Source organism: Semicossyphus pulcher, unplaced genomic scaffold (genome assembly GCF_022749685.1).
Source record: "Semicossyphus pulcher isolate SPU_LCO1_2020_fin unplaced genomic scaffold, fSemPul1.0.p SCAF_3, whole genome shotgun sequence".
Taxonomy (NCBI): Eukaryota; Metazoa; Chordata; class Actinopteri; order Labriformes; family Labridae; genus Semicossyphus; species Semicossyphus pulcher.
In genome coordinates this window covers 23,911,205-23,936,528 of record NW_027211704.1, presented here as the reverse complement: position 1 = coordinate 23,936,528, position 25,324 = coordinate 23,911,205, and the positions used below count along the sequence as shown (strand labels likewise).

General features: G+C 43.7%; 1 protein-coding gene across 3 annotated transcripts in view; it reads right to left on the bottom strand.

Moving 5' to 3' along the window:
* Positions 1–25,324, bottom strand: part of LOC138606413 (chemokine-like protein TAFA-1) — a 117,901-nt gene that overhangs the window by 19,943 nt on the left and 72,634 nt on the right. For all 3 annotated transcript variants that reach the window (XR_011309348.1, XR_011309349.1, XM_069678883.1), the window contains exon 3: positions 1,788–1,928. Coding sequence is in view for 1 of the 3 variants with exons in the window: in XM_069678883.1 (XP_069534984.1) it covers positions 1,788–1,928 (141 nt within the window). In the remaining 2 variants the exon portion in view is untranslated. The remainder of the gene's footprint in view (positions 1–1,787; positions 1,929–25,324) is intronic.

Here is a 25,324-nt window from a genome sequence, read left to right as displayed (position 1 = left end):
ACAAGCTTTTGGTAACATTTTATCAAACTGAGAGAAACTTCTAATTCATGCTCTTCCTGAGTGTCAGCTGTGGCTAACCAACCCTGTGAAGCCTACTGAGCGAGCCTGTCCGACCCTTCATGTAACACCCCTCATAATGAAGATATGTTGGTGTCTGTCTTTGCGAGAGGGCAGCCGGAGACTTTGATCTCTGCTGAAGGTGGGGGTGAGGAGATCGAGACTGAGGAGCGATAAATGAGCTTCATGGAGTGAAGGGGGCATCGCAGTTCTGTCTCAGTAGACCTGTGACTTCCTGTCGACTGTTTTCCCGCATGAATCTGCCTCCGCCTGATTGTTTTTTTCAGCCGAGGTAATTCAGGTGCACTCGCCTGGAGCTTCCCTGACTTGTGTTTATTAGTTATTCATTTCCATCAGCCTGAGCTGCCTTAGGCGATGTGATCTGCAACGTGCTCCCTGCTCAGGTGTTCAACAGCCCAGCTGGATCATCCTCCAGCTCCCATGATGCCTAGCAGCACAGCATTACTGGGTTGTTAATGGTTCAGTGTATTTTTATTATTAAGAAACTCCGTAGAGACAACACAGAAGCTGTGCACTGTAGAGCTTTGAGGTGTTTATCAAAGCACGTGGAAAATAAGAAATAATTCATTGAAATCTGATTATAGTCTCACCTTGAAACACTCCGCTGTTTCTGAAATGTAATGTTACTCACATGTCATGTAGATAGCTGCTGTTAGGCAGAAGGAATCAATGACAGATGTTCAATAAGGCATGTTTGGTCAAGGTGAGACAGTATTAACCAAAGAAGCAGAAATATTAAGTGACCTCCAGTCTGATACATGCAAATGTTCTTGTTAGATTTCTTTCCATAATCTCATTTAAAGTGATGGATGTCCTGCAACATTTTCATGATTGTATTCTAAATGAAACTAAATACAAATGACATAACGAAAATGTAGATGATCTTTGTTTGGGTTATAATTGTAAATAAGTATATTGTTAACAATATTTAGCTTCATAACAGTGTCCGTTTAAGAGGTTAGCAAGGTATTATCACTCTGCTGGAAATGATGATTCCACATAATCCCTGCAATAAATTAAACCAGAATTTCCTTTTTACAACTTTCTTCCAATAATACATGTGCAAGGCAACTATTAGAGGGTTAGAGAAACATTATGGGAAATAAATGTTTAAGAAAACAAACAATTATTGATGCTACACAGCAAAATTCCAGGAACAGGACCTCAACAGCGCCTCTTCCGAAATTCCTATAATTAAAACCTAACCCTCTCCTCTTCATTCTGAACTCCTCCCTCCCACCCCTGCTCTGTTTCTGTTTCTTTCTGTCCTCCCATGCCATGCCCGGGTGCTACGGTGGATCCCCAGCGAAGCTTCCCCAAAAGGCTGACCACAAGAACTATGACCTCTCCAAGTCCAAGCATCATCATCATCCATCTCATTAATTAATAAATTGTTCAATTGCATCCTGTTGACAGTGTGGTCCTTGCTAGTGAAAGAAAAGATCATGGTCAAAAGGGGAATCCTAATTTCAAGGAAACACGCTCCGAACCATTTAACCAACCAGATCTCTGTACTGTTGCTTTTTGCCTTTCTTAGTAGGACACGCTAATACCTTTATTTGCACCTACAGTAAGCATGTTGGATCTACTTTGTACATTCATTCTACGGCAACTGGGCTGAGTACAACACATATTAAAAGTTAAGGACAACAAGAACCCTGAGAATAAATAGTAGCAGTAAATTGTTAAAACACATGAGACTTCCTCACCATCCACACAGGAGGGTTTGTTGCGTGTCGTCCCGGCCACTTTCCCCGGTAAACAGGAGCACTTGACGGTCTGAGAACGCTCCTCAATACGATTCTTGTTACAGCACCGGTGGGCGGCAATCACCTCACACGTCCCTCCCTCTGCAGACAGACAGACATAGAGATACACGGTCAGTGCTTGTGTGAGATCAAAGGGAAACATGTCATTGAAAATAAACTGAACAGAGCACATAGAATTTATAAACGAATAAAACATGAGGTTTTTATTAACATTACAAATTAGCAACAATATTGTGAATGAAATAAAGGCCTTGGGAAATTCACATCATGTGAGGCATGCTGCAGTACAATCACTGGGCACTTACACTGTAAGTATGTGTAACAAATTGGCCCTCGAGGCATCTCAATTATGTCATCTAATTGCCTCTCACTCAGTGCGGGCTGTCCTTACTCCATACCAATCAGCCCAGGATGAAGATCACATCATGCACTTTCTGTGGATTAATCCGCCTGCTTTGGCATCTTTAATATCTCCCAGATGTTATCAATGTGATTAAAAAGGGATGAATCATTGGTCTATTCTTCTCCAGTGAAGACCGAACAGTCTGCTTCCAATCCCATGACTGAGCCAATACAGTCTCAGGCTATTCTACGCTAAAGCATTAACTCCAAAGCATAGGTGACATCAGTCAGAGCAAACGCTGGACAAAAGGTCCCAGTCTGACAAAAGAGGATGTCAAAAAAATTCTGTGGAAAGAGAAGGCGATATGAGCTGATGGCGGTGCTGGGTCAAAATAACAATGGGTAGGATTGCCCAGGGGAGGGAGAGGGGGCGACCAAGCTAAGGGACATCCAGAAAGAGAGAGACAGGCAGAGAGAGAGAGAGCTAGAGGACAAGGTGTGTCTGGCTGCCAGGGACTGGCCATGCTGGTGAGTAATGAGGGAGCCACTGGAAGTGCCCCCTTCACACAATTATAAAGCGTGGGGCTAATGCAGCCAGCGGAGCTGCAGGAGAGAGGCCCTCCATCACCGCTCTCCCCTTTCCCTACGCCCCAGGAAAAACTCTTTATCTTCCCTTGACAGCCACTGCAACAGACACCGGCATCCAACAATTAAACTGGAGCTCATCCCCGGACAGAGGAGAGGAGAGGAGGAGAGAGGAGGAGGGTTGAACTTATCCTCCTCAATCCACAGAACAGATAGAGTGCAAAAAGAACGGAAGACAACCAAATGTCACGTTCCATCTTGTCTGTGCCTGATTTCACTCGAGCGTACCGAGTTTTAAAGAGAACATCCTGCTGCAGTAAGAAGATGCATTTGCTTCCACTGGCATGACAACAACCGGTGTGTGTTTCTCCAGCTCGGTTGGCTGTGCAAATGTTTGAAATGGCTCGGGTCATGAATTACGGAGCTGAGCTCCCAGCTACCTCGACAAGTTTGGCAACAGTTTTCTTCTCCCATTCCCATCAATGTCTGCCGTGGCCAGACCAAAGGCCGCAGAGTCCTGGATTAAAAGGCAAACATTTGCAGTCCTGCTGGACCGTGCTGTCGTGCAGTATTAATGTCACTCTCTCAGAGCTTGTTGTTGGATATTTCTGGGTAGGAGGAGGCAGAACACAGACTATAGAAGTGGGGAGAAATATCCCTTGAGTGTGCTAAAACCTCAAACCCCTCAATATGTTGGCTTGTTGAATATTTTACTGACAGCTTCCCGACCTGCAGACTTGTTTTCAAGTCAAAGCGCTTCTCTAAATAAGTGAGGACTTTACGCTGCGTCACAGAATACTGAATTAGGTTGAATCCCCTCAGCTAGCTTCAGTACCTGATTTGCAGCTTAGCACTACAGCGTAGGAACCTGCAAACATTTGACAAGGGACGACAAAAGACAAGCCCTATCATATTCATATCACTTGTTCAGTGAGGCTTCAGTGACATAGAGGGAGTTTGACATGTTGGAGGAGCTGTGACTACAAGGAGTGTTGGCATGAGAGTATTAGAAGACTTGATATAATTGGACAGATGGTAGCCAAACAGATGAAGCACCAATAGGCCAATAATACATGTACATAATTATGAAGGTCATAGGAGGCGGCCTATCCCAGCTTTCATTGGGCGAGAGGCGGGGTACACCCCGGACTGATCGCCAGTCAATCACAGGGCTGACACATAAGAGACTACTCAGGTACACACTCACACCTATGAGCAATTTAAAGACACCAAATAGCCTAAAGAGCATGTCTTTGGACTGTGGGAGGAAGCCGGAGTACCCGCAGTGACCCCATGCAGACACGGAGAGAACATGCTAACTACACACAGAAGGGCTAAACTCAGATTCGTACCAGGAACCTTTTTGTTGTGAGGCGACACTTTACCACCGTGTCATCCTTAATTAACCATTAGTTAGGTTAATAACTGTAGACTCTGTGCAGTTTAGAAGGATTCACCACACAAAACTATAGTATGATTTACAAAATAATCATCGACAATGTTAAAATCTAAATGGATGTGCTGCTCATGCTCTACCTTTAAATCCTCTGACATAATTAAAGTGATGAGGATAAAATACATGACATAATTTTTTTATGATCATTATGGCAATAATTATAATTATTGGCATCAGATTTTAGGATTGTCCCCATCACACACCAGACACACACACTGCTAGCGAGATAAGAATGTGTGTCAGCCATGGGGTGAGGTCCAGCCATCAGCCAGGTGGACATTAGGCGTGATCACGATGAACCATCTGGTCCGTGAAAGAGAGAGCAGAGTAAATGGCTTTACGATGACTCTACTGGGCCAGTCATGAGAGCCACTTAGACGACAAATGGTCACTTGAACTAGACATAATCCCATTCAGGTAGCTGCCGGGGAGAATGACCTGCCACTTTCTTTGTCTGAGTTTGTGTGTGTGTGTTTAGAAGAGTTTGTTTCTGTGTGTATTCGATTTTTGAGGATTCCACAATATACTGTATAAACCTCTCAAACTGTAACTGTGTATTCATTACAGCGCAATAAGGGAGACACAGCTGCGGGTTGTGATGGATGCAGCGTTTGGAGCCTGTCAGGCAGCTAAAGGGGTTAAACCAACCTGCAAAGATGGAGTGGGTGGCTGTGCACTCTAGCCTTTGGTGAGGGGAGGTGAAGGGCATCGATGGGACCACTGACTGGTCATTTTTCTCTCTGCGACCCACAGTGACAGCAGCCATTAAACGACTGGATGAGGTGATTATGTTTAAGGAAATCAATGCTCCATTGTTTTCAGCTTAGCCCGACGGCCAATTAGGAGCTGTTAATGAGGTAAGGCTGTAAAATGTGGAGACGAATGGGGGAGGAAGGAGTGAGAGCTCAAGATAGAAAGTCATGATTTAAACATATGTTAAGTTTCAGATTTGTAGACTGGATCTCATTTACAGACACTTTGTAAAAAGCAAAGCTGCACAAATAAATAACCTTTTACACTTACACACACTTGTACAAATATAAGATTTTCAGCAGGCTTTGGTTGCATGTTGGAAAAACAGTCCCTGTTGTCATCAAATGACAATTTGACTTTTAATTAATCTCTATAAACAGATATCTGCATGCAAGTGCAGCTACCAATCCGATACTAGAAGTAATATCTTGCTTCTAAAATTGCTTGTCAGACCGTAAATTATGCAGCAAATGGAAAAGGAAGTACTGGCCAGGAGTCCTTTATTGCTAACTGCTGGATACACTGGACACCCCGAAGAGTAGTGCTCAAAACATCCCATATTAGAAGCACCAATGTCTTGAACAGTGTTAGGTAATGTTACTTTTAAAAGTAACATGTTATGTTACTGTGTTACGCACTGAGACGTAGTAACGTGTGAGATTACTTTTGCATTACCAATCATTAAAAATGACCCCTTTGCAACTCTTTACACATGTTGGTTATATTGTCAGGATGGAGTGTGGCCTACTGTACGTCTATCTTTGAACGTATTGTCTCTACTGTCATTGCAGAGCCTCATTTACAGCCCATAATCGGTAACTCTGTAGCCTAATTACAGGAATGACAGATGCAATATAACCTTTACAGCTCTTTATAGTGCTAACAATTTGAAAGACTGGGCAGAGGCATACAGTATGAGGCACAGCTGTTTCAATGAAAACAATACAACACAGGCTCTTAGTCACACCAGTGTTGTGGAGCTGTGTTTCGCTGCAGAGGCTACTTCAGAAATAGAACTCCTCACAGCTGACAAGCACTTAACCTCCAAACACAATTTACATTTCACTGTCATGTTGCTCTCGTCCCTTTCCCCCAAAAATAATAATAATGGTAATATTTCCACAAAGTAAATGCTGTCCTCTGTACCACCTCGCTAGTTCAGTTAGCTAGCCATGCATGCGCACTGACACAGCTGTGTTTACCTTCCGCTGATGCGCATCTACCTGCCAAGAAGTAGGAGAGAAACAGTGCTTCGAGGATTTTCTTTTCTTGTGCAAAAGAGAAATACGGCTTTTTTTCAGTAACAGATTACTTTTCATGAAAAAGTAACAAAATAAAGGATTACTTGAATTGCAAAAGTAACACGTTACATTACTCAACGTAACATACAACAAAAAAATAATCTGAGTACTCTAACGGATTACTTTGTAACACGTTACACTGGTAACACTGGTCTTGAAGACAATTTATTGTCTTGTTTGTTGTTTATTGCCCTTGAAGTAGTTTGTTAGCCCAGTGTAGCATACACAAGTTTCTTATGCTTATGTTTTGCTGCCAAGCAGAATGTAAACCCATGGAGAGTTAAAACGAGTCCAAAGTGTCTGCAAATGAGGCTTCTGCTGCCGAAACGGACTGAAATATCTATCAAGCCAGGAATCAGAAATTACTGCTGTCACAGACGATGAGGAACTCAACAAGACAGTCTGAAAAGTGGGAACTGATGGAGAAAATATATCTGACTTCTTCCAAGAGCCTGACAGGAGAGTGAGTGAGTGGTGGCTGATGGGGGAGCGACACAAACGTGGGACTTACATTCCAGAGTGCTTCTATAGTATTATTTCATGTTACACTTTAACAGGATCAAAGAACAGGATCCTGAAAAACTACCTTGAGAGTGTGTTGTATCTTTAACAATTTATTCCCCTAAAGCATGTGTTTGAAGAGGGTGTTTATCAGATTATATCCTGGCGGACATTGTAAACCTCAGATCAGGCTTATTGAATAACTTTTTAAGGCCAGATTTGAGAAACGTGAAGAGCCAGGGGGCCGAACAATAAACACAATGTTGCATTTCATTTTATTTATTCAGCGTGACTCTCCTAAATTCCATCTGCTTAAACAGCATGTTAAGCTAAAGTGTTTTAATATAATAAAGGGCCAGATTTAGAAAGTTAAAAGGTCTGATTTTGGCCCACAGGCCACCAGTTGAATAGGCCTGCCTGTGATGCAAAAAACCCATGCAGAGCCGATGCAAAGCCTTTCACTCAAGATGGTGCAGCGCATGGCTGCCTCGGTGTGTTGGTGTGCGTTGTTTTGTCTTGTTTTGTTTGTTAATAAAAATGTTTGTCAGAATACACGTAGCTCTTACAGAGGAGAAGAGCTCATGAACATCAGGACTACAACTCTATCTGACTTATTTCCCTCTTTCCTTATGGAATCTGTGGAACTATAGGACACTCTGGTCAAAGGTGCCCTCACCTTTGCCCGTGCAGTGAAACGCGGACTACGCACTGCTTTACTCGCCATTTTCCTCTCCAACCTGCGTTCACTGGGCAACAAAGTGGACGAACTTCAGCTACTGGTGGGAAGAAACAGACTTTTCTACATCTTCTGTTTTGTGCTTCACGGAGACGTGGCTGTGTGGGACGATACCAGACTCTGCGCTGCAGCTGGCAAGCTTCCAACTTTTCAGAGCGGACCGTGACAAACAACTCTCCGGCAAAACAAAAGGTGGAGGAATCTGTTTTTATATCAACAGCGGCTGGGTTACGGACACTACAGTGATATAGCAGCATTGTTCTCCTGGTTTGGGATCTTTTTTTATTAACTGTAAACCCTTCGACTCCTCCTGTGAGTTCGCTTCATTCATTCTGGCCGGTGTTTACATTCCACCGCAGGCCAACGTGCAGGAGGCACACCGCGCGCTCGGCGACCAGATCCTGTGTGTGGAGCAGACAAACCCGGACTCCTTAGTTATTGTCCTCGGGGACTTTAACAAAGGTAACCTCAGCCATCGACTCCCAAAATACAGACAGTTTATTAAATGCCCAACCAGAGAGGACAATGTTTTGGATCACTGTTACACCACAGTGAGCAGCGCTTATCACGCCGTCCCCCGGGCTGCACTGGGTCACTCTGACCACGTAATGATCACTCTGATTCCTGCGTACAGACGGAAGTTTAAGCTCTGTAGTGGACCAGTGAAGCTGTGGAGGATCTTCATGCGTGCTTAGACTGTACAGATTGGGACGCTTTCAGGACTGCTACCAACAGTCTGGATGGGTACACAGAGGCTGTGACGTCATATATCAGCATCTACGAGGACAGCTGTGTAACATCACGCACCACGGTGAGTTACAACAACGACAAGCCCTGGTTCACAGCCAAACTCAGACGGCTGAGGCAGTTAAAGGAGGAGGCGTTTAGGAGTGGGGACAGAGACGGCTAACAGGCTAAATCACCTTCAGCCGGGCGGTGAGAGAAGCTTAGCATCCGTACTCTGATAAACTACAGCAGCAGTTTTCAGGGGGAGATGCTGGCTCAGTCTGGAAGGGTCTCAGACAGCTCACCAGCTACAAGCCGAAAACCCCCCACTCTGTTAATGACCTGCGCCTTGCCAACGACCTGAACGAGTTTTACTGTCACTTTGATAGACAATGGGACAGTCCTGACACCATCCCCCGTGATTCCATTCAACAACAACAACCATCACCTCCACCTCCCCAAGCACCTCAACGGCCCCCTCCCCTCACACCACAGCAACAACTCTCTCTATCATGGAGAGGGATGTCAACAGGATTTTTTAGAGACAGAACCCCCGCAAAGCAGCCGGACCGGACTCTGTCTCCCCCTCCACCCTGAAGCACTGTGCCGATCAGCTGTCTCTGGTGTTCACAGACATGACACCTAATTAGAGACCTGCCACCTGCCAGCCTGCTTCAAGGCCTCCACCATCATTCCTGTCCCCAAAAAGCCAAGGACCACTGGACTTAACGACTACAGACCCGTCCCCCTGATCTCTGTGGTAATGAAGTCCTTTGAGCGCCTGGTGCTCTCACACCTCAAGGACATCACAGACCCTCTCCTGGGTCCCCCTGCAGTTCGCCTACAGAGCCAACAGGGTCGTAGACGACGCAGTCAACATGGCCCTACACTTCATCCTCCAGCATCTGGACTCAGCAGGAACCTATGCCAGGATCCTGTTTGTGGATTTCAGCTCTGCCTTCAAAACGATCATCCCGGCTCTGCTTCAGGACAAGCTGTCCCAGCTGAATGTGCCCGACTCCACCTGCAGGTGGATCACAGACTTCCTGTCCGACAGGAGGCAACACGTGAAGCTCGGTACACGTCTCTGACTCCAGGACCATCAGCACTGGCTCCCCTCAAGGCTGCGTTCTTTCCACTCTGCTCTTCTCCCTGTACACCAACAGCTGCACCTCCAGTCATCAGCCCGTCAAGCTCCTGAAGTTCGTGGACGACACCACCCTCATTGGACTCATCTCTGGTGGGGACGAGTCTGCCTACAGGTGGGAGATTGACCATCTGGTGAACTGGTGTGGTGATAACAACCTGGAGCTTAATGCTCTGAAGACAGTGGAGATGGTTGTGGATTTTAGAAAGACAGCAGCCACACCCGCCCCCATCACCATCAGCGACTCCACTGTTTCCACTGTCTTTCCGCTTCCTGGGGACCATCATCAGCCAGGACCTCATGTGGGAGCTGAACATCGGCTCCCTCATCAAAAAGGGACAGCAGAGGATGTACTTCCTGCAGCAGCTGAAGAAGTTAAACCTGCCAAAGACAATGATGGTGCGCTTCTACACTGGCATCGTTGAGTCCATCCTCACCTGCTCCATCACCGTCTGGTACGCTGCTGCTACTGCCAGGGACAAGGGCAGGCTGCAACGTATCATCCGCTCTGCAGAGAGGGTGATTGGCTGCAATCTGCCATCTCTCGAGGACATGTACACCTCCAGGACCTTAAGGCGTGCAGGTAAGATTGTGGCCGACCCCTCTCACCCCGGTCACAGTCTCTTTGAGACCCTCCCCTCTGGCAAGAGGCTGCACTCCATCAGGACCAAAACCTCCCGACACAAGAACAGTTTCTTCCCCTGTCTGTAATTCAGACTATGCGTTACATTAATGCACACTGGACTTATATTGTCTATACGCTGCACTATTTTTAAATTGATACTGTAAGCTCTTTGCACTGTTCAATATCCTGCATACCTGTACAGTTTTTAATCACACCTGTTGTACATATTTTGTACCATTTGTATTATACGTATTGCTTTATATATTTTTATTCTTATTCCTATTTTTTATCTTATTCTATTTAAGTCTTTTACTTAATTTTATTATAGTTCTGTGTTAATTGTTCTGCACCAAAATCACCAAAACAAATTCCTTGTAAGTGTAAACCTACTTGGCAATAAACACCGATTCTGATTGAAAGGACACATCAAAAGCTAAAAACACAGAACCCACGATGGGCTGAATTATTTCTGTGCAGAAACTCAAGGTCACAACAAACTCATGACAGTTTATTCACCCACAGGCTCCCGGCTCACAGGAACGAAAGTGACAGTTTCTTTTTATCCCCTGAGTGACAAAGAAAAACTCAACTGGCAACCGATTTCCCTCTGATCTCTCTGCATCTGGCAATTTTTTGACACAGAGATAAATGCAGGTGCTTGTGACTTTGTCACAAAGCAACACACATTTTTCCACTACACCTTGGCTGAGCTTCAGCGTCAACAACTGTAATCTATGCAGAGTGGCCAAGAGCAGTAATCACTGGCTCCCCATCAGCGAGCTGTCACCTCCTCTCTCTGACTCTCTTTAGCTCTCTCTTACGCTGCCTTTCACTCTGCTGTACTTATTAAGTAATGACATATGGCCGAGGGAAGGAACGCAGCAGAAAACTTAAGCCTCTCAAGGACTCGTCATAACAACTTAATCATTGCACACTTGGGTGAAAATGAGCTGCTTGCGCCTGCATGCTGGAGAGCCTGTTTTGTTTTGCCAGACAGGCAGCTGCTGCTTCAACCGTCTTCCTTCACTTTTCCTCCTCTTCTTCTATGGGCTTGTTGTTGTTCCCAAGAGCCTCTGCGTAACTGACAGCTATCCACCGTCTTAGTACTGCTAATTGTTCATTTACATCTCAGGTAGCGGCTGGAATCAACATTCCCACTGTCAGTAAATAAACGTAGACACGTGTAGTGAAAAATGTAAATGTGACACTTGAGTGAGAGCTGTAGCTCAAATTACGGCAGTAAATGAAGCCCATTTGGAAGACAAACTGAGAGTCTCTCAGACTCTAAATGCATTTTTCAAGTGAACAAAGTGACTTTGTTCTGATTGCCAGAGAAGTTAATTCAAACCCCCGCAAAGTTTTATTAAGCAGCAGATTGTTTTTCTTAACTTCGTTAACTTTTCAGTCTGTAAAATCATGCATAATGCAGAATGACCTTTTTTCCTCCAGTTGTGATGCAAAGTTTTAAACATTACAAAAAAAGAATGTGATTGAACATTTGTCAGATATGTCCAAAATGAGACAGCTCTATTCTGTTTGTCACGATACGTTTTGTGTTTTTGAGGAGGGGGGGTGGAGAAGGATATTAATGATCTGTTTCAAGAAGCAAAGGCTTCAAAGTGGGCCAGTCGTCCCGCTGCATATATGTTTAATGACGCTCATCAGAATTTAGCTTTTCATTACTTAAACATCACGCTGGAACTTTATGAACACTCCCCCTGATTACTTAGGATAATGTTTAAACACGCTACAAAGCACTGCCGAGTAGATTCCAAATGGAGGCCTTGGAGGCAGAGCCAGGGAGCTACTTTTCATGTCCTTCCTCTTGGCAACTGATACGCTTTATATATTTTAGAAGAAATTACAGAGAAATTCCTCTACTTCTGAAACACGACCAATTAAAATGAAGAGTGTGTGAAGAGAGAGCCCTCGGAGGAGTAGAATTAGACCTCTGTACTATATTTTCGTAATGGAGTATATCACTGCTAATGCTCCTTAAATCACACCTCGTGGAGTATGGAGGAGATGTGTGAAGCAGCCAAAGAGTGTGACTGCATGCATAGTGCATATCTGTGTGTGTACCACATTAGAGCCCTGCTGTTATACATGCCACTGCCTGGAGGTGTTAACATGGACTCTGACTGTGTGTTTTCCACATGAGAGAGCACCCTTTTGTTGGTAAAAGCAGAAAGAAAACACTGGCCCTCGTACGGTTTGGACATCTGTGCGGCGCTGGAGTTCTTCCTGGCCTTTTGAGAGTAAATCGTCCGCTAAGGCTCGAGCCCGGCCACTTGTTCTCACTCTGAAGCCCTTTCCCAGAGAGCTGACTCTCACCAATGAATAATAAAAGATAGCCTAAAGGGGGAAGGCGAGCGAATGTGTTTGCACCATTCACCAGAAAACAACATCTAAAGAAGAGGAGCTTTGGGACGCTTTACAGTGCAGCCTGTCTCTAAAAATAACGACCAAATTAATCTCAGACATCATTAAGCACTCTTCATCCAATCTGAAACCCTTTTAACCCATGTGTCACTGATGCATCAGGAGCTGGAGTGGATTCGCCATTTATCAAGCGCCCATCAGCACCCTGTTGCAGTGATCCGTATGGTTTCTCTGACCTCAGCCTCGCGTGAAGGCTTCGGGCTGGTTTCTCACTGACCCGTCTGCGGCCTGGATTTCACTTTCCTCCCGAGGCGGCATCACCCACAGTAATGGGAGTAGACAAACAAGTGGACAAAGCAGCTATAGTAGCGCCTGGAGCTACCGCAAACCCGAGGGAGGGAGGGAGGAGAGAGAGGGAGGGGGAGAAAGACACTCTAGAGCTCAAGCTGACTGACAGGAACCACTGACCCAGCTAGAGTGGAGTCACATGAATCAATGTTGCTTTTTTCCCCCTCTGCTGGTAAGGCTTACTTCTGAATCAAGCTGTAGTCCTACCACAGTGGGTCCAACTTACAGAAAAATTCTATGACCGGGTTTGATAAATGAGGAGAAGGAGGCTGGAAAAAAGAGGGAGAATACACCAGCAGGTTTTCTTCATGCATGCAGGCATGGAAAGGCTCCAGATGACTGGAAATGAAAAATATAGTGCAGCATTTGCACCACTGGTGATAATAGTCTGACATTTTTAACAGGTAATTCCATTAGTAGGAATAAGAGATTGGAGGTGCTGCTGGCCGCGGCCCTGGTCGATTCTTAATCACCTGTATGGGTTTCCTCTCATGGGCCTGTATGACTCCAATGCTCACATCTTTATGGTTATTAAAGCTAACGATTGCTGCGTGCCTCATTTACCAAGGCCCTATCAATACCAGTTCAGCACCATGAAATTACCCCAGTCCAGAGGGAGCAGCGTGACAAACCGGATTAAGACGGGTTCTGTAATGCCCTGGCATATATAACTCTCCGTGTCATGGACTCAGAGTGGACCCACTGCCAAGCTCGAGCACAGCGAAGGGAGGGGAGCGGGAGGAGAGAGGGCACTGCGAGGGCTGCTGACACCCATTATAGCTTAAATGTCAATTCCAGCTTTTATTACCTACATGGTTGTTCAGAAAAGCGATGAAAACTAATGGCTTGCAGGTTAAAAAAAAAAAACTAAAAAAATCCCACCAACTTCTTTCAGGAAAACACATTAAAAGTTCTCTGAAGTTTCCTCACAGATGAATTGTAAAAAAAAAAAAAAAAAAAAAGGGTGATTATGGTAAATATATGCAGGATGTAACCTACTTCTGTGGTCTTTCAGGTGCAAGGATTACTTTGTTGGATACTCTTTTATGCACACGACAGTTATATTTTGTATGGGGAAGGAATTCATTGCATTTTAAATGTGGATGAAAAACAAAAACCTGCAGGAGAGGGGAAAGATGGCTCGTGTCCCATCACTTTTATCCTGCTGATCTCATTTCTAAACAGGCGGGAGAAGCCAGAAATAGTAGTGCAGAGCCAGAAACACTATTCGAAATAACTATGTACTGGCAGAGTTAAACAAAAAGAGGCATTAGATTAAATCAGCAAACTTTAATTTAGATATTTTTCTTACTTTAATCTCTGTGTGTCTGTACATTTGTATTTCATCACAAACCAACGCATGCAGGTGCCGCCCCTCTCCATGAGTGTTTTACTGCAGCCTGCAGTACAGTTGGCGCTGCCTGACCTCTTCCAATGTCCATATGACACAGGTCACTGATCGCTCTAAATGAGAGTCGGACGGTGAAATGAGAAACTAAATTGTCCATTCAAAATCACAAAACTGCCTTTTTGAACGGCCCCATAGAGCAGCCTTCAATAGCGACATTCTTGGTTGAAAACTATTGAATGCTGTGAGCCCTGAAGAATGGCCCCGCGCAGACCGTGACATTCAGTCCACTTCTCTTAAAAGAAGAAAGAAAGGAAAACGACTAAATTGAGTTCTTATATTCAATAGAGGATTGTTGAGTACAATACATAAGAAATTGTCATTTTGTATATTGTGTGACACAGTGGAGGAGGCGTGATGCAGAGAACGTGGTGGCTGTCTCAGCCAGCAATCACGCCACAACGGGGCTTTTGCGTGTGGGGTCTGAAACGACATGTCACTCCAGGTTCAGGCGAGGTCTGCATGGATTACACACAATGCATTATCTGAGATGCATAATGCATCAGCAGGCACTTAACATCAAATTATGGTTGCATGCAGAAATTCCCAGAGTAGTGCATGTAGAGAAAGGGCACTTCGCTGCGCAAATAATCTGCCCACATTGTGTAAAGCCGAGCAGTCGGGGAGTTGCATGATTTTGCGTTTCTAGGCCGCGTACGGAATAAATGTTAACACGGTCATGTTTTAGTGCTGCGTTTAAGCACTGAGGCTACAACTAACTGTTTTCTCTTACTTAACCATTTAGTTACTGATTAATTTAATAATTATTTTTAACTTAAACACATGCATGCACATATTTCATTTTAAAGACACTAACACATGGCCCGTTAAACTGAGGGAATCAGTGCTGTAAACGTGGCTAAAAATCTGTTTCTCTAGCAACTGTTTTTTGGCACAATTGAGCCAAAGCGGTCTAATTTCAAACATGTTCAATATGCATTGCCTTTGCTCTTGCACCTGATCCAAAAATCCTCGCCTGCATTCTCTCAATAGGTCCAGTGTCATTGCCTGACATGTACATGACAAAGAGTTTTCCACTAATCACATTATTAAAACGGATATTGGCTTTTAAATGACGCCTTCATGAGATGATAATATGGCAGGGCATTGATCACTTTCCCAAGGACCGACTTTCACGTGATGATCAATCTATGCAAAGGCGAAAGGGAGGAAAATCAATGTGCTAAACACTTAGCTGCTGTCTGACAATGCAGAATAAAGGTGTCAGATGTGGCATTTAGAGGCCGACCTTGCTCTCTGCGGCGGCAAGGACGAGAGCGTGTTGCGGACTGTGAAGCAGATGAGGCTGTCAGCGAAAGTCAAATTCCTCAAGAATGAAAGAAAATTATTCAAATTGATCAGAGATATTTTTTCATATCTGCCTTTTAATATGATGTTCTATACACTTAATAAATCACTCGATTCACAGTTTTTCATGACGAGAATTAGACCACGGACACAAGAGTTAACAAAGTTAACCACCATTAGTCACAAGGTTCCCCTTATTTCATTGGCTCTGCTTGAAATAATAAATTGTGTCTGATGTGTTTTTTCTGTAAAAATGTTAAATTACCTTGTAAAAATCCTGCCAAGGCATCTCCTCCTTCTCCCTCATTCAAAATTGCTGAGTCTGCATAGTCCCCGCCCACTATACACATTTCCAACCGCCCACTCTGTCACGAAAACAAAACCCGTCTCTGCCATTGTTTAGTGGCAACTTAACTTAGCTGGAAATGTTGTAATTAGTAGTAGTAACGCTAGCCTTAGTAGTCAGTAATGAGTTTGCAAAAATTACGATGATGGTTAAAGCTGGCTCAAGCATCGCCAAAGTGGTTGCCATAGGTTGCACATTATGATATACATAGCATCACCCCGTCCATTAACAGGATTGGCTCCTTAGGTTTGTGACGTCTCAAACCTGCCAATCTGAAAACGTGTTGTTCAGCCTGTCCTTGGTACACTGCTGTTTAAAAGCAGACAGGCCCAGCTGTGGAGATGACTGCTATGTTGTCCCTGATGTCTTGTAGCACATGAAGAACACCACATGGAGATGTTTACAAGGTTAAAAAGTTTAGATTAGGTAATTCTGGGCCGCATTGCAATGGAATATCCTGATTTAAAATTGGATTGGATTAACCAAAAACAGAGATCTGTTTAGGTTATCTATCCGGTTTCATAATTAATTGAAGCGCAAAGCTGCCTTCCAGGAGATTGTCTGAAAATATGGCCTTTAAATGTTGGTGGTAACGCAGCTTTAAAACAACTATTGCTCACCCTCACTCTAAAAGAGAGGACTTTAAACCTTGCCTTGTAGTATGGCTATATCAGAACAGATCATATTTATTGTAATCATTGTTTTGCAGCATAAACAGGCCTTAAGTCTACAGCAACAGAGGCACAAAGAGGGATCCAGCTCTATACATGTAGCATAAAGCATGATTAAATGTAACTGTAGACAACAAATGCTTGTTAAAGGATTTGAGCAAAGGTGTCGACACTGTTAATTCGCACTATCCTCAGTGGTGTTTCTTTACTTGAAAAGCTAATTATACATGCAGGATACTATAGAAGCAGGTGCATAGTCTCATACAAGAGCAGCACAGAGCCTATTGAAAACACAGCACATTACACAATGTGCAGCAGATTAACGAGGGGGCCAAACAGACATCGGACAATGATAATCTATTTCAGTGTCACAGAGCACGAAAATGAGGTTTCAACCTAATTCTCCACCTGTGGGAAAGAATCACAGCCATGACAAATGACTCTGAGCGAGACCAGAGATGGGCGGGGGGGTCGGCAGGGTTAAGACTGAGAGGCGGAGGGGAGCGTATAGTTATTTGCAGAGTCTAAAATCAGAACAATATGAGAACTGGAACACAATTTGGCATCAGATTACTCACAGAGATATCCATCAAAACACACAATTCAGTCACTCAATATCATTACTGTGGGCTTGATAAGCTTTTAAGCTGGAGATAACATCTTGATGTGGTAACACAAGTGGGAGAGCAGTCTCAGTCTCATCTGTTTCCATTGTTGGGGCCACAACAGAGAAAAATGAACCATGTATCAAAGCAATGAGATGTGAGATGATTCATTAAAAAATGATTGACGAGTTTATCGTCTCGCGTCCCCGCAGAGACGAAGACAACAACAAACTTTCCCCACTTTTGACGTCCCTTTGAATCAATACTTCACTGTTTATTAAGTGGCTTTTTTTGTATGAATCAGATTTTCTCTCTGTGTGCAGATACAATATTACAATCAAACATTTTTAAGCTTCCTGTGGCTTCTTTTGAAACTCACTAACAGTGGAAACAAAGTGAATTGACTTGCTGCACGCTGGAGCTCTGCGGAAAGAAAAAACAGCCCCAACTTTTACTCTTTTCTTTTTTGACTGAGAGTGATTACTTCATCATCCACAGCGATCGTCTGCAGAGAGGAATCAATCATGAATTGAAATATGCCATGATTCAGTCACAGAAACTATCCCCCATCTACCAGATTAAATATCAGGCGTAATGAATGACACAGGCTCTGGTAGCCATTAATTATAAAGATTAGAATCATGACTTTGTTTTGAACTCGTGCCCACACGGACTCTCAAGGTCACTCCCTCTTCCAAGAGAACTTGCTTTCAAAGAAACACGGAGATAAAAATAGTTTGCAGAGCAGTTTTCAGTCGCCTCAGAACTCGCTTATGAAAACGTTACGATGACAAAACGATCGATTGATTGAATTTTTAGAGTCTTGTATCAACATTTACGCCCAATATTCACATACAGCTCATGTACCTTGAGCGATATACTGCCTCGCAACTGTGAAGCCCTTAAGTAGAGATGAAATGAAAACCTGAATCTCCTCATCAGTCGTGCCTCTACATACCTGTAAATTTGATCTGTGCCACCAGGGTGGACTGTGAAATCATGTGGCTGCACATCAAAGTGTGACTGAACCCAGTGTGCATACTAATGCGGGAGCAACGCACGCACGGAGCGCTGTGATGGAGAGAGAGAGAGAGAGGAGAAGGAGGGTGAAAACAACCGGAGAAAATCTCGCTTCAAAGAAAAATAAATATACTGGAGGAACCGAATAGTGTTGACATTTAGTGAATATTTTATCCAGGAGAAAAATAAGGTTAAACACAATTTTCAGGTACATAAAGGTCTACTCTAACTACTTTTGCATGCTGGTGCTACCTTCCATACACACTGTTTACTTTTAAAAATCGCCCCCCTTCCCCTTCTTAACGCGCCTACTGGGGAGAAATATGGCAGCTATGGAGCCAAAAGCAGTAGTCACAGTGTGTATTCTCTTTATCCATCATATCTGCTGCATCATTTCCCTGGTCATTGCCGGTGTACTGCTGGTGCTCAAAGTCGTGACTGTGGAATCAGAGCCGGGAGGTAAGTGATTGTCTCCTGGCGGACAGACGAGCAGCCTTTGACAGGCGATGAAGAAAAGAGCCTATAAGCAGAGCACTTCAGCCGAGGCTCTCCCCATTCCTCTCTGTTCCGTCTCCATCCATCCGTCCATCCAACCATCCATCCATCCCTCTCCAAGGTAGGTCAAAAGAAAGATCCCGCTTGGCAGCTCATTCCTCAATCTGATGAAGCCGCTTGTTAGAGACTCATCAACTCCTCTCTGTGTCTCACACACACTCGCACAGATGCACACACACAAGCTGCCACGCTATCTTTCACTCTAATACTTGTCTCAGAATGTCTCCATTCTTTTTCCTCACTGCCTGCCTGCCTTCACTTTTCATGTCTCAGGTCTCTCTCCCTCATTAAAGTCATCTCCGACAGTGGAGTGCACGATGGAGGCACAACACCTGACCCGGCTGAACTGTGACGTGTTCAAAGAGGGCAGATCGCACCGTGCGTTGCGTCTCATCACCGGAGGCCACGTACCAAAGGTCATCCAGGCTCTGTGACCCCACTGGCTGGCAGCTGTTGCAATAAAAATGCCCCTTTGCCTTAAAAAGCATACACCAAAGTACATCAAAATAATAAAGGGAGACAAAGTTAAAAAATGTGTGTGTTGTGGATGCACACACATATTAGACTTTCAAAATGACTAATGATTTGTAGTAATTATTGCAATTAACTCATGTCATACAGAAGAGGCATTCTGCACGGTGCGATGCTCCTAAATGGCGACTAATGGAATTGTACTGCTTGTCTTTTGCTTGACACTGCTGCAAAGAAGTGAGTTTTTGATTAAGTTCATCATGGGCTAATTTGTACATTAATTTTCACATTATGGCTCTGATCTGTCAACACCTATGCACTCTAAACGGAAGCAAATGCAATAAGGATATTTGCCAGCTGTTTCCCGCACACAAATCACATTAGAGTGCAGCTCTCAAGGCTCAGCAACAGATGGTTGATGGAGAGGAGAGTAAATCCCCAGTAGTTACTGCACTATGACACTCCTGTGTTTATCTCCGTGGACCTTTCTGGAAGAGCTCTATTATCACAACTGATGGCATTTTGCAACAGTAATCTGCTGCATGTTTTAAAGCAGACACGCTCGTTCAGCGGCACACAATGGCAGCTTTTAAAAATGTGTTTAAAAGGTCTCCTATCTTTCACTCTCAGAGTTGCTGTGGCTGAAGCAGATGCCAAATCTATTCAGAATAGAAATGTCTTCAGACCCGCCTGTTCTATTTGGATTTTAATTAATCATCTTCAAATTTGGCATGTGGGTCTCTCAGAATAGTGACGGTTTTTGGTTGACGTCACGAGAGGAGCCCGGCACGCCCTCTCCTGCCTCTGTTGGCATCAGCTGAAGGGCTCTGATAAGACGGAGTCTGTAGGGTTTCTGACCTGAGAACCCTCTCACTCACACTGCACACTGCCAACTCTATGAACTCAAGTACAGCACGACCTATTGGAGGGACAATGTGACAAACTTTCATTATCAAATAAGTCACTGAAAGGTGAATTCTATTTTCATTTCACCTGTTTTTGGCCATTATGTCGCCTTTTGGCCTTTTAAATATTGAGAATGTGGCACGGTGTTATAAAAGCCAAGATCTAATCTAGGAATCTTTTTAGCCAATATAAATGAATAAAGATAATTAGGAAAGTTAAAGTAAAATGAGTAAGGAGCGCTTGTCTGACTGACCCATTTCTGTGATTTTTTGGCACAAAGCAAAGTACAAAGGGCGCAGGTGTGGGGAGAAATGCGTCTGTTCATGATGCAATGTCGTTTCACTGCCAAACTGGTGATTAAGGAATTGGAGCCAATGCACAGTAATAACACAAAATAAACTCATCATGTACATAAACCTTTCAATCAATCAATGTTCTGTTGATCATAGTGGGTAAACACAGTATAATTAGCTTGTAAACACCTTCATGTGGTGTTCTTCATGTGCTACAAGACACATCAGGGACAACATAAGCAGTCTTCTCCATGGCTGGGCCTGTCTGCCTTTAAACGGCAGTGTACCAAGGACAGGCTGAACAACACATTTTCAGATTGGCAGGTTTGAGACGTCACAAACCTAAGGAGCCAATCCCGTTAATGGGCGTGGTGACACTATGCATATCATTATGTGTAACCTATGGCAAACATGTAGGCGATGCGCAAGCCAGCTGTAACCGCCATCGTAATTTTTGCAAACTGACTACTGACTACTAACGTTAGCATTACTACTACTGATTACTTTTCTACATTTGAAACTACATTTCAAGCTAGCTAAGTTGCCACAAAACGATGGCAGAGACGTGTTTTGTTTTCGCTACAGAGGGGGCGGTTGTAAGTTTGCAATGATGCAGATTGGGGAATTTTTAATGAGGGAGAAGGAGGAGATGCCTTATTTTGCAAAAAAAAAAGACAATTTATTATTTCAAGCAGATCATTTTATATGTCTTAAAAACATGCCTGGAGCTGGTCTTTAAATCCCTGCAGCCATCTGAAAGCAAAAGGACACATTTTGAAAAATTTGCATCCTTTGAATTTAGAAGTGCCAAACCAGCACACAGGGCCATTACACACAGCCATCCACTGTGCTAACCGTGATTAAACCTCATGTAAAGGGCACCAGGCTGCTACTAAATAACAACACACGACTCTCTACACATTAGACTGGGCCATTACATCTGTAACATATTCTCCTGTTTATGCCGGTGACGTTGGATAATGCATCAAACCTGTGTGCCATTTCGTCCTTTCCCACTAAATGTAGCCCAGCGCAAAGTTCATGTTTTATTCTTGAAATTTAAAATGGTGAAAATTCTGTGCATAATTAAAAACAACAAAACACTCTGGTTGGTGCAATGTAAATGTGAAGATGCTGGTAGTCTCTTTTTAATGCTGTTAAATAAGTTAGAGAAGTATGGGAACATTTAACAGTGATTCTGTATTTTTTTTCTTCTTAAATTTAATGAATTGCTAGAAGCCTGAAAATAATCAATAGATAAGGCTGTAAAAATAATCCTCCGTCGCAGCTCTGTGAGAGCTTCAGATGAAAAGGATGAAAGGAGACGGAGGAACAGGAAGTTGAATAAAAAGACAGATGGAACAGGTTGCCAGCCAGCAAGCTCGCCATACTGTTGTGTCTCCTCGTATAACTCATCACAAGGCACTTCTCTTTTTTTCCTACCTTCTTCATCAGGACTAGATCTCCCGCTGACCTTGTCACAACTTTTCACTAAAACTTTTCTTAGAGAACACAGTCTAACAAAACTTTTTTTTCCCACTGCTTGTGTTTACTCCTCCTCTAGGAGGATAAACAGGAGTGTGAATATGGGTCAGGTCTGCTGGAATACCTGCAGACTCTTAATGTAAAACTTTTGATGCACAATCTGGCTGCAGGGAAGGCGTCTCAAACACTCTTAACTCAACTTCCGAACGACAGATCAAGTCAGATTCAACAGACTTAAGCTTCAGTCTCGTCATGCACGTTAGGAGCGCTGCAGCCTTGGAAATGAGACAACGTTGGCTCCTGGGAGTGCATACACGCCCCTTGATGGACATAGAAAGTTAACCACAGAGCAATGCTTCAACTCAGTCAAACAAAGCTCCAAACTATTGATCAGCTCATATAATATACTGTACTGTGAAACACATTCATAACTGCCATATTAGACTCTGAATCAGCTACGCTACCAGAAGGAACTCTGCAGACTGCAGAGTCTGTCTCTGTGCAGAAGCTCCGTTAAATCAGAACACCTTGTCATACTAGAAGTCATTCTCCATTATGTTGGAAGGCAAATGGATGAACTAATTAGGAACGCTCTGTTCTTTGCCTCAAAGTGCCCACTCCCAGCTTTGGGCCACTGACTACACCGGCCAGGTAATGAGCTGAGCCGGAGACATGGGAACCCTTATATGTTGCTACAGGGGACGCCTGGTGAAGACTTCCATACTGGAGACGTGTTCGCAAGGTGCGGCTCGCTGCCCCCACAGAAAAGCACTGTTCACTCAGTGTTAATGAATCAATCAATTTCTCCCAGATAAATCACAGCGAGCGCCTCGCAACGGCCGACTGTCACCATGATGAATTCCTTCATTTCATGTAATAAGCTGGCTGGGAAGTGATTTATCCCTGGCATGCAGGCGCCCCGCTATATACAGCAGTGGACAGAGGCGAGAGACACAAAATGAAGCGCAATATGTCATTGTAATATTCCACATGCAGTCGATGAATAAGGTTGAGCTGCAGGAAAATCGCTTAAGTCCAAAATCCAGTCAATATGAGAAGATTTCACTCAATCTCTGGTTGAAGCAGTCTGGTCTTGTTCTGCACAAAGGGTCTCCTGAGCCCCTAAAGGGCTGAGTCACGTGTTCAAACATCACCCAGTAGCTCGCTGACGTCTGCCTTGAATTATGCACCGAGTCTTTTCAAGGCTCCTGTTCTCCTCTCTCCTTATATTTCAGAAGGAGACCAAGATAAGTGGGAGTATAAGAAGTACGTTTTAATGCTATTGATTGCCGTTGCTCTGCCCTCAGTCAGGGCCGAGATTAAGAGCTGTTGTGATTTCTTTAAATGCAGACCTCTCTGGGTAAGTAGGAGACACTGTGCGCTAATCAATTTAAACCACTGCGGAGCTCCAAGCGTTCAGAATAACAATCCTCTCCCGGCCTGCGTGAAGGGTGATGTGAGCGTTATGGTTTTCTGCTGATCTGTGTTAAGTGAGGCTATTACTGGACTCAGGTCCATTTGCCATTTGACCCGTGAAACAAATACAACAGAAGTAAGGATCATTTTTAAAGATAGATAACATCTGTTTAACTGATGGTAAACATTTGATTCAAGTCACATTGAAACATTTATATTCAAATAATCTTTTCAAAAGTTGATTGGAGCAATACTAACATGAAATTATGGATTAAAAGGATATAGAAGGGAAATGCAATCAATTAGGGAGGATTTAGTCAGCCCTCTGAAACTTACGGATAATACTGTATGAATAAAGATGCCTGCGTCCTTAATCATTAATCATATTCACAATAAAAAATGCTAAAAATTTAAACTAACCAAACTTCGTTGAAGGATTCATTTATTGAAATAGAAAAAGGCTCAACACATTTTTTTCCCCGTTTTTTACATTATGCTCCACTGTACAAATGACTCATTAGGAGTCTATGAAAGAGATATCATTTATAGTACTTTACACTCATCTGCACAGTGAGAAAATCGAAAAAAAAAAAAAATGCAAGAGGTCAGTAAATGGATGCGATTCCCACCCCTAGTCTCCATGCTAAAAATAGCATGTTTAAATATGTTTGTCTTATTAGAGCAACTCAGACAAACTTTTGTGATTCCTCCTCACCCAAAACTCAAAGTTCAAATTTTAAGCCCCCAGAATTAGCCCCCAAAGAGCCGTCCAGCCCTCGCCCTCGTCATAACCACCACCTTTATGACGCTGTCTGATAATTAATGAAAAATAAATGAGATATCGCCTGAACTTATGGGCTGTAGAAATCGAAAGGTGATAAAGGAGGCTGCGCTTTAACGACTCGGGTGGGGTGATAATTAAGGAGCTGTCACCGTTTGTTACCTTGTCACTGTATGTGTGCGTGTATGACTGTGCATGTCTGCGTGTGTGAGCATGTGTGTGTGAAGAAATCTGAGCCCCCCTAATCTCTTAATATGCGTCTGAGGTCTCGTTCGAGTTCAAAAGTCACCATTTAATTATACCGCGGCAAACACTTAATTTTCAATTATGATGAGGCTGGGGAGCTCACCTTGGAAAAGGGCGACGCGGAGACGGGCGGACGGGGCCCCTTCTAACCTTTTCAGAAATGCTTTTTATTTTTTTTTTGAAGGACTGGAGTTTGTCGGTGTGCTGGATTTGCATGAAGCGGCGGCATAATGAAGGTCTCATGCTGGTGACCCTTTTTAGTTCTGACTTAGGGGTCATGTTGCCGGGATGAGCTCTGGCTGCGGAGGAATTCGTCGTTCACCGGGGCAATTAGCACATAAAGACACACAGTTACACACAAATGCTCTCTCTCACCTAAACACACGTCTTGGAAAAGCAGTTATGCCTGATTTTAGGTTAGAGTTTGTTACATGTAACTCCTCCCTGCAGCTGAACAAAAGAGAAACAAATTTAGAGCAAGAAATGCTGAGACTGCAAAAATGAGCAAGGTTGCGACACAGTTGGGCAACTATTGTTCCAGTCATTATTCAAAACATCATTTTCACTACAGGAAGTCACCTGGAGTGGTGACACTGCTGTTCGATTATAACGGCAAATTCAAGTCAAGTTAAGTTAGCTCAGGCTACATTGGACCAAATATCAACGTTTGACTTCAATATGGAGCTGAGAAGTTTAGAAAAATTCTCCAGTAGAAATGAGGTTAGCATTATGCAAAATTGCACATTTTATGTTGCCTTAAAGTCGAAGTGAGTCATTTCGAGAGTATCTAACTTCAGTATCGTGACGTGAAACAGGACGTGCAGGCGGGACATGTCATTAGAGGGATTTGATTTGATCGTTGAGAAGTGGGCGTAGACCGACGTTCTCCACAGCGCAGTAGCTAGCTAACTGACCTTGCAGTCTTGGTGGTCTGCGGCTAAATGTTGCAGATTGATTGGTTGAAATTGGTTGGCCCTAGCTTACTTAAGCACACGGGATATTTTTTTTCACAGGAAGAATAAATGATCGGATTTTGATATAAGAATACGAAGAAATGGATTTTC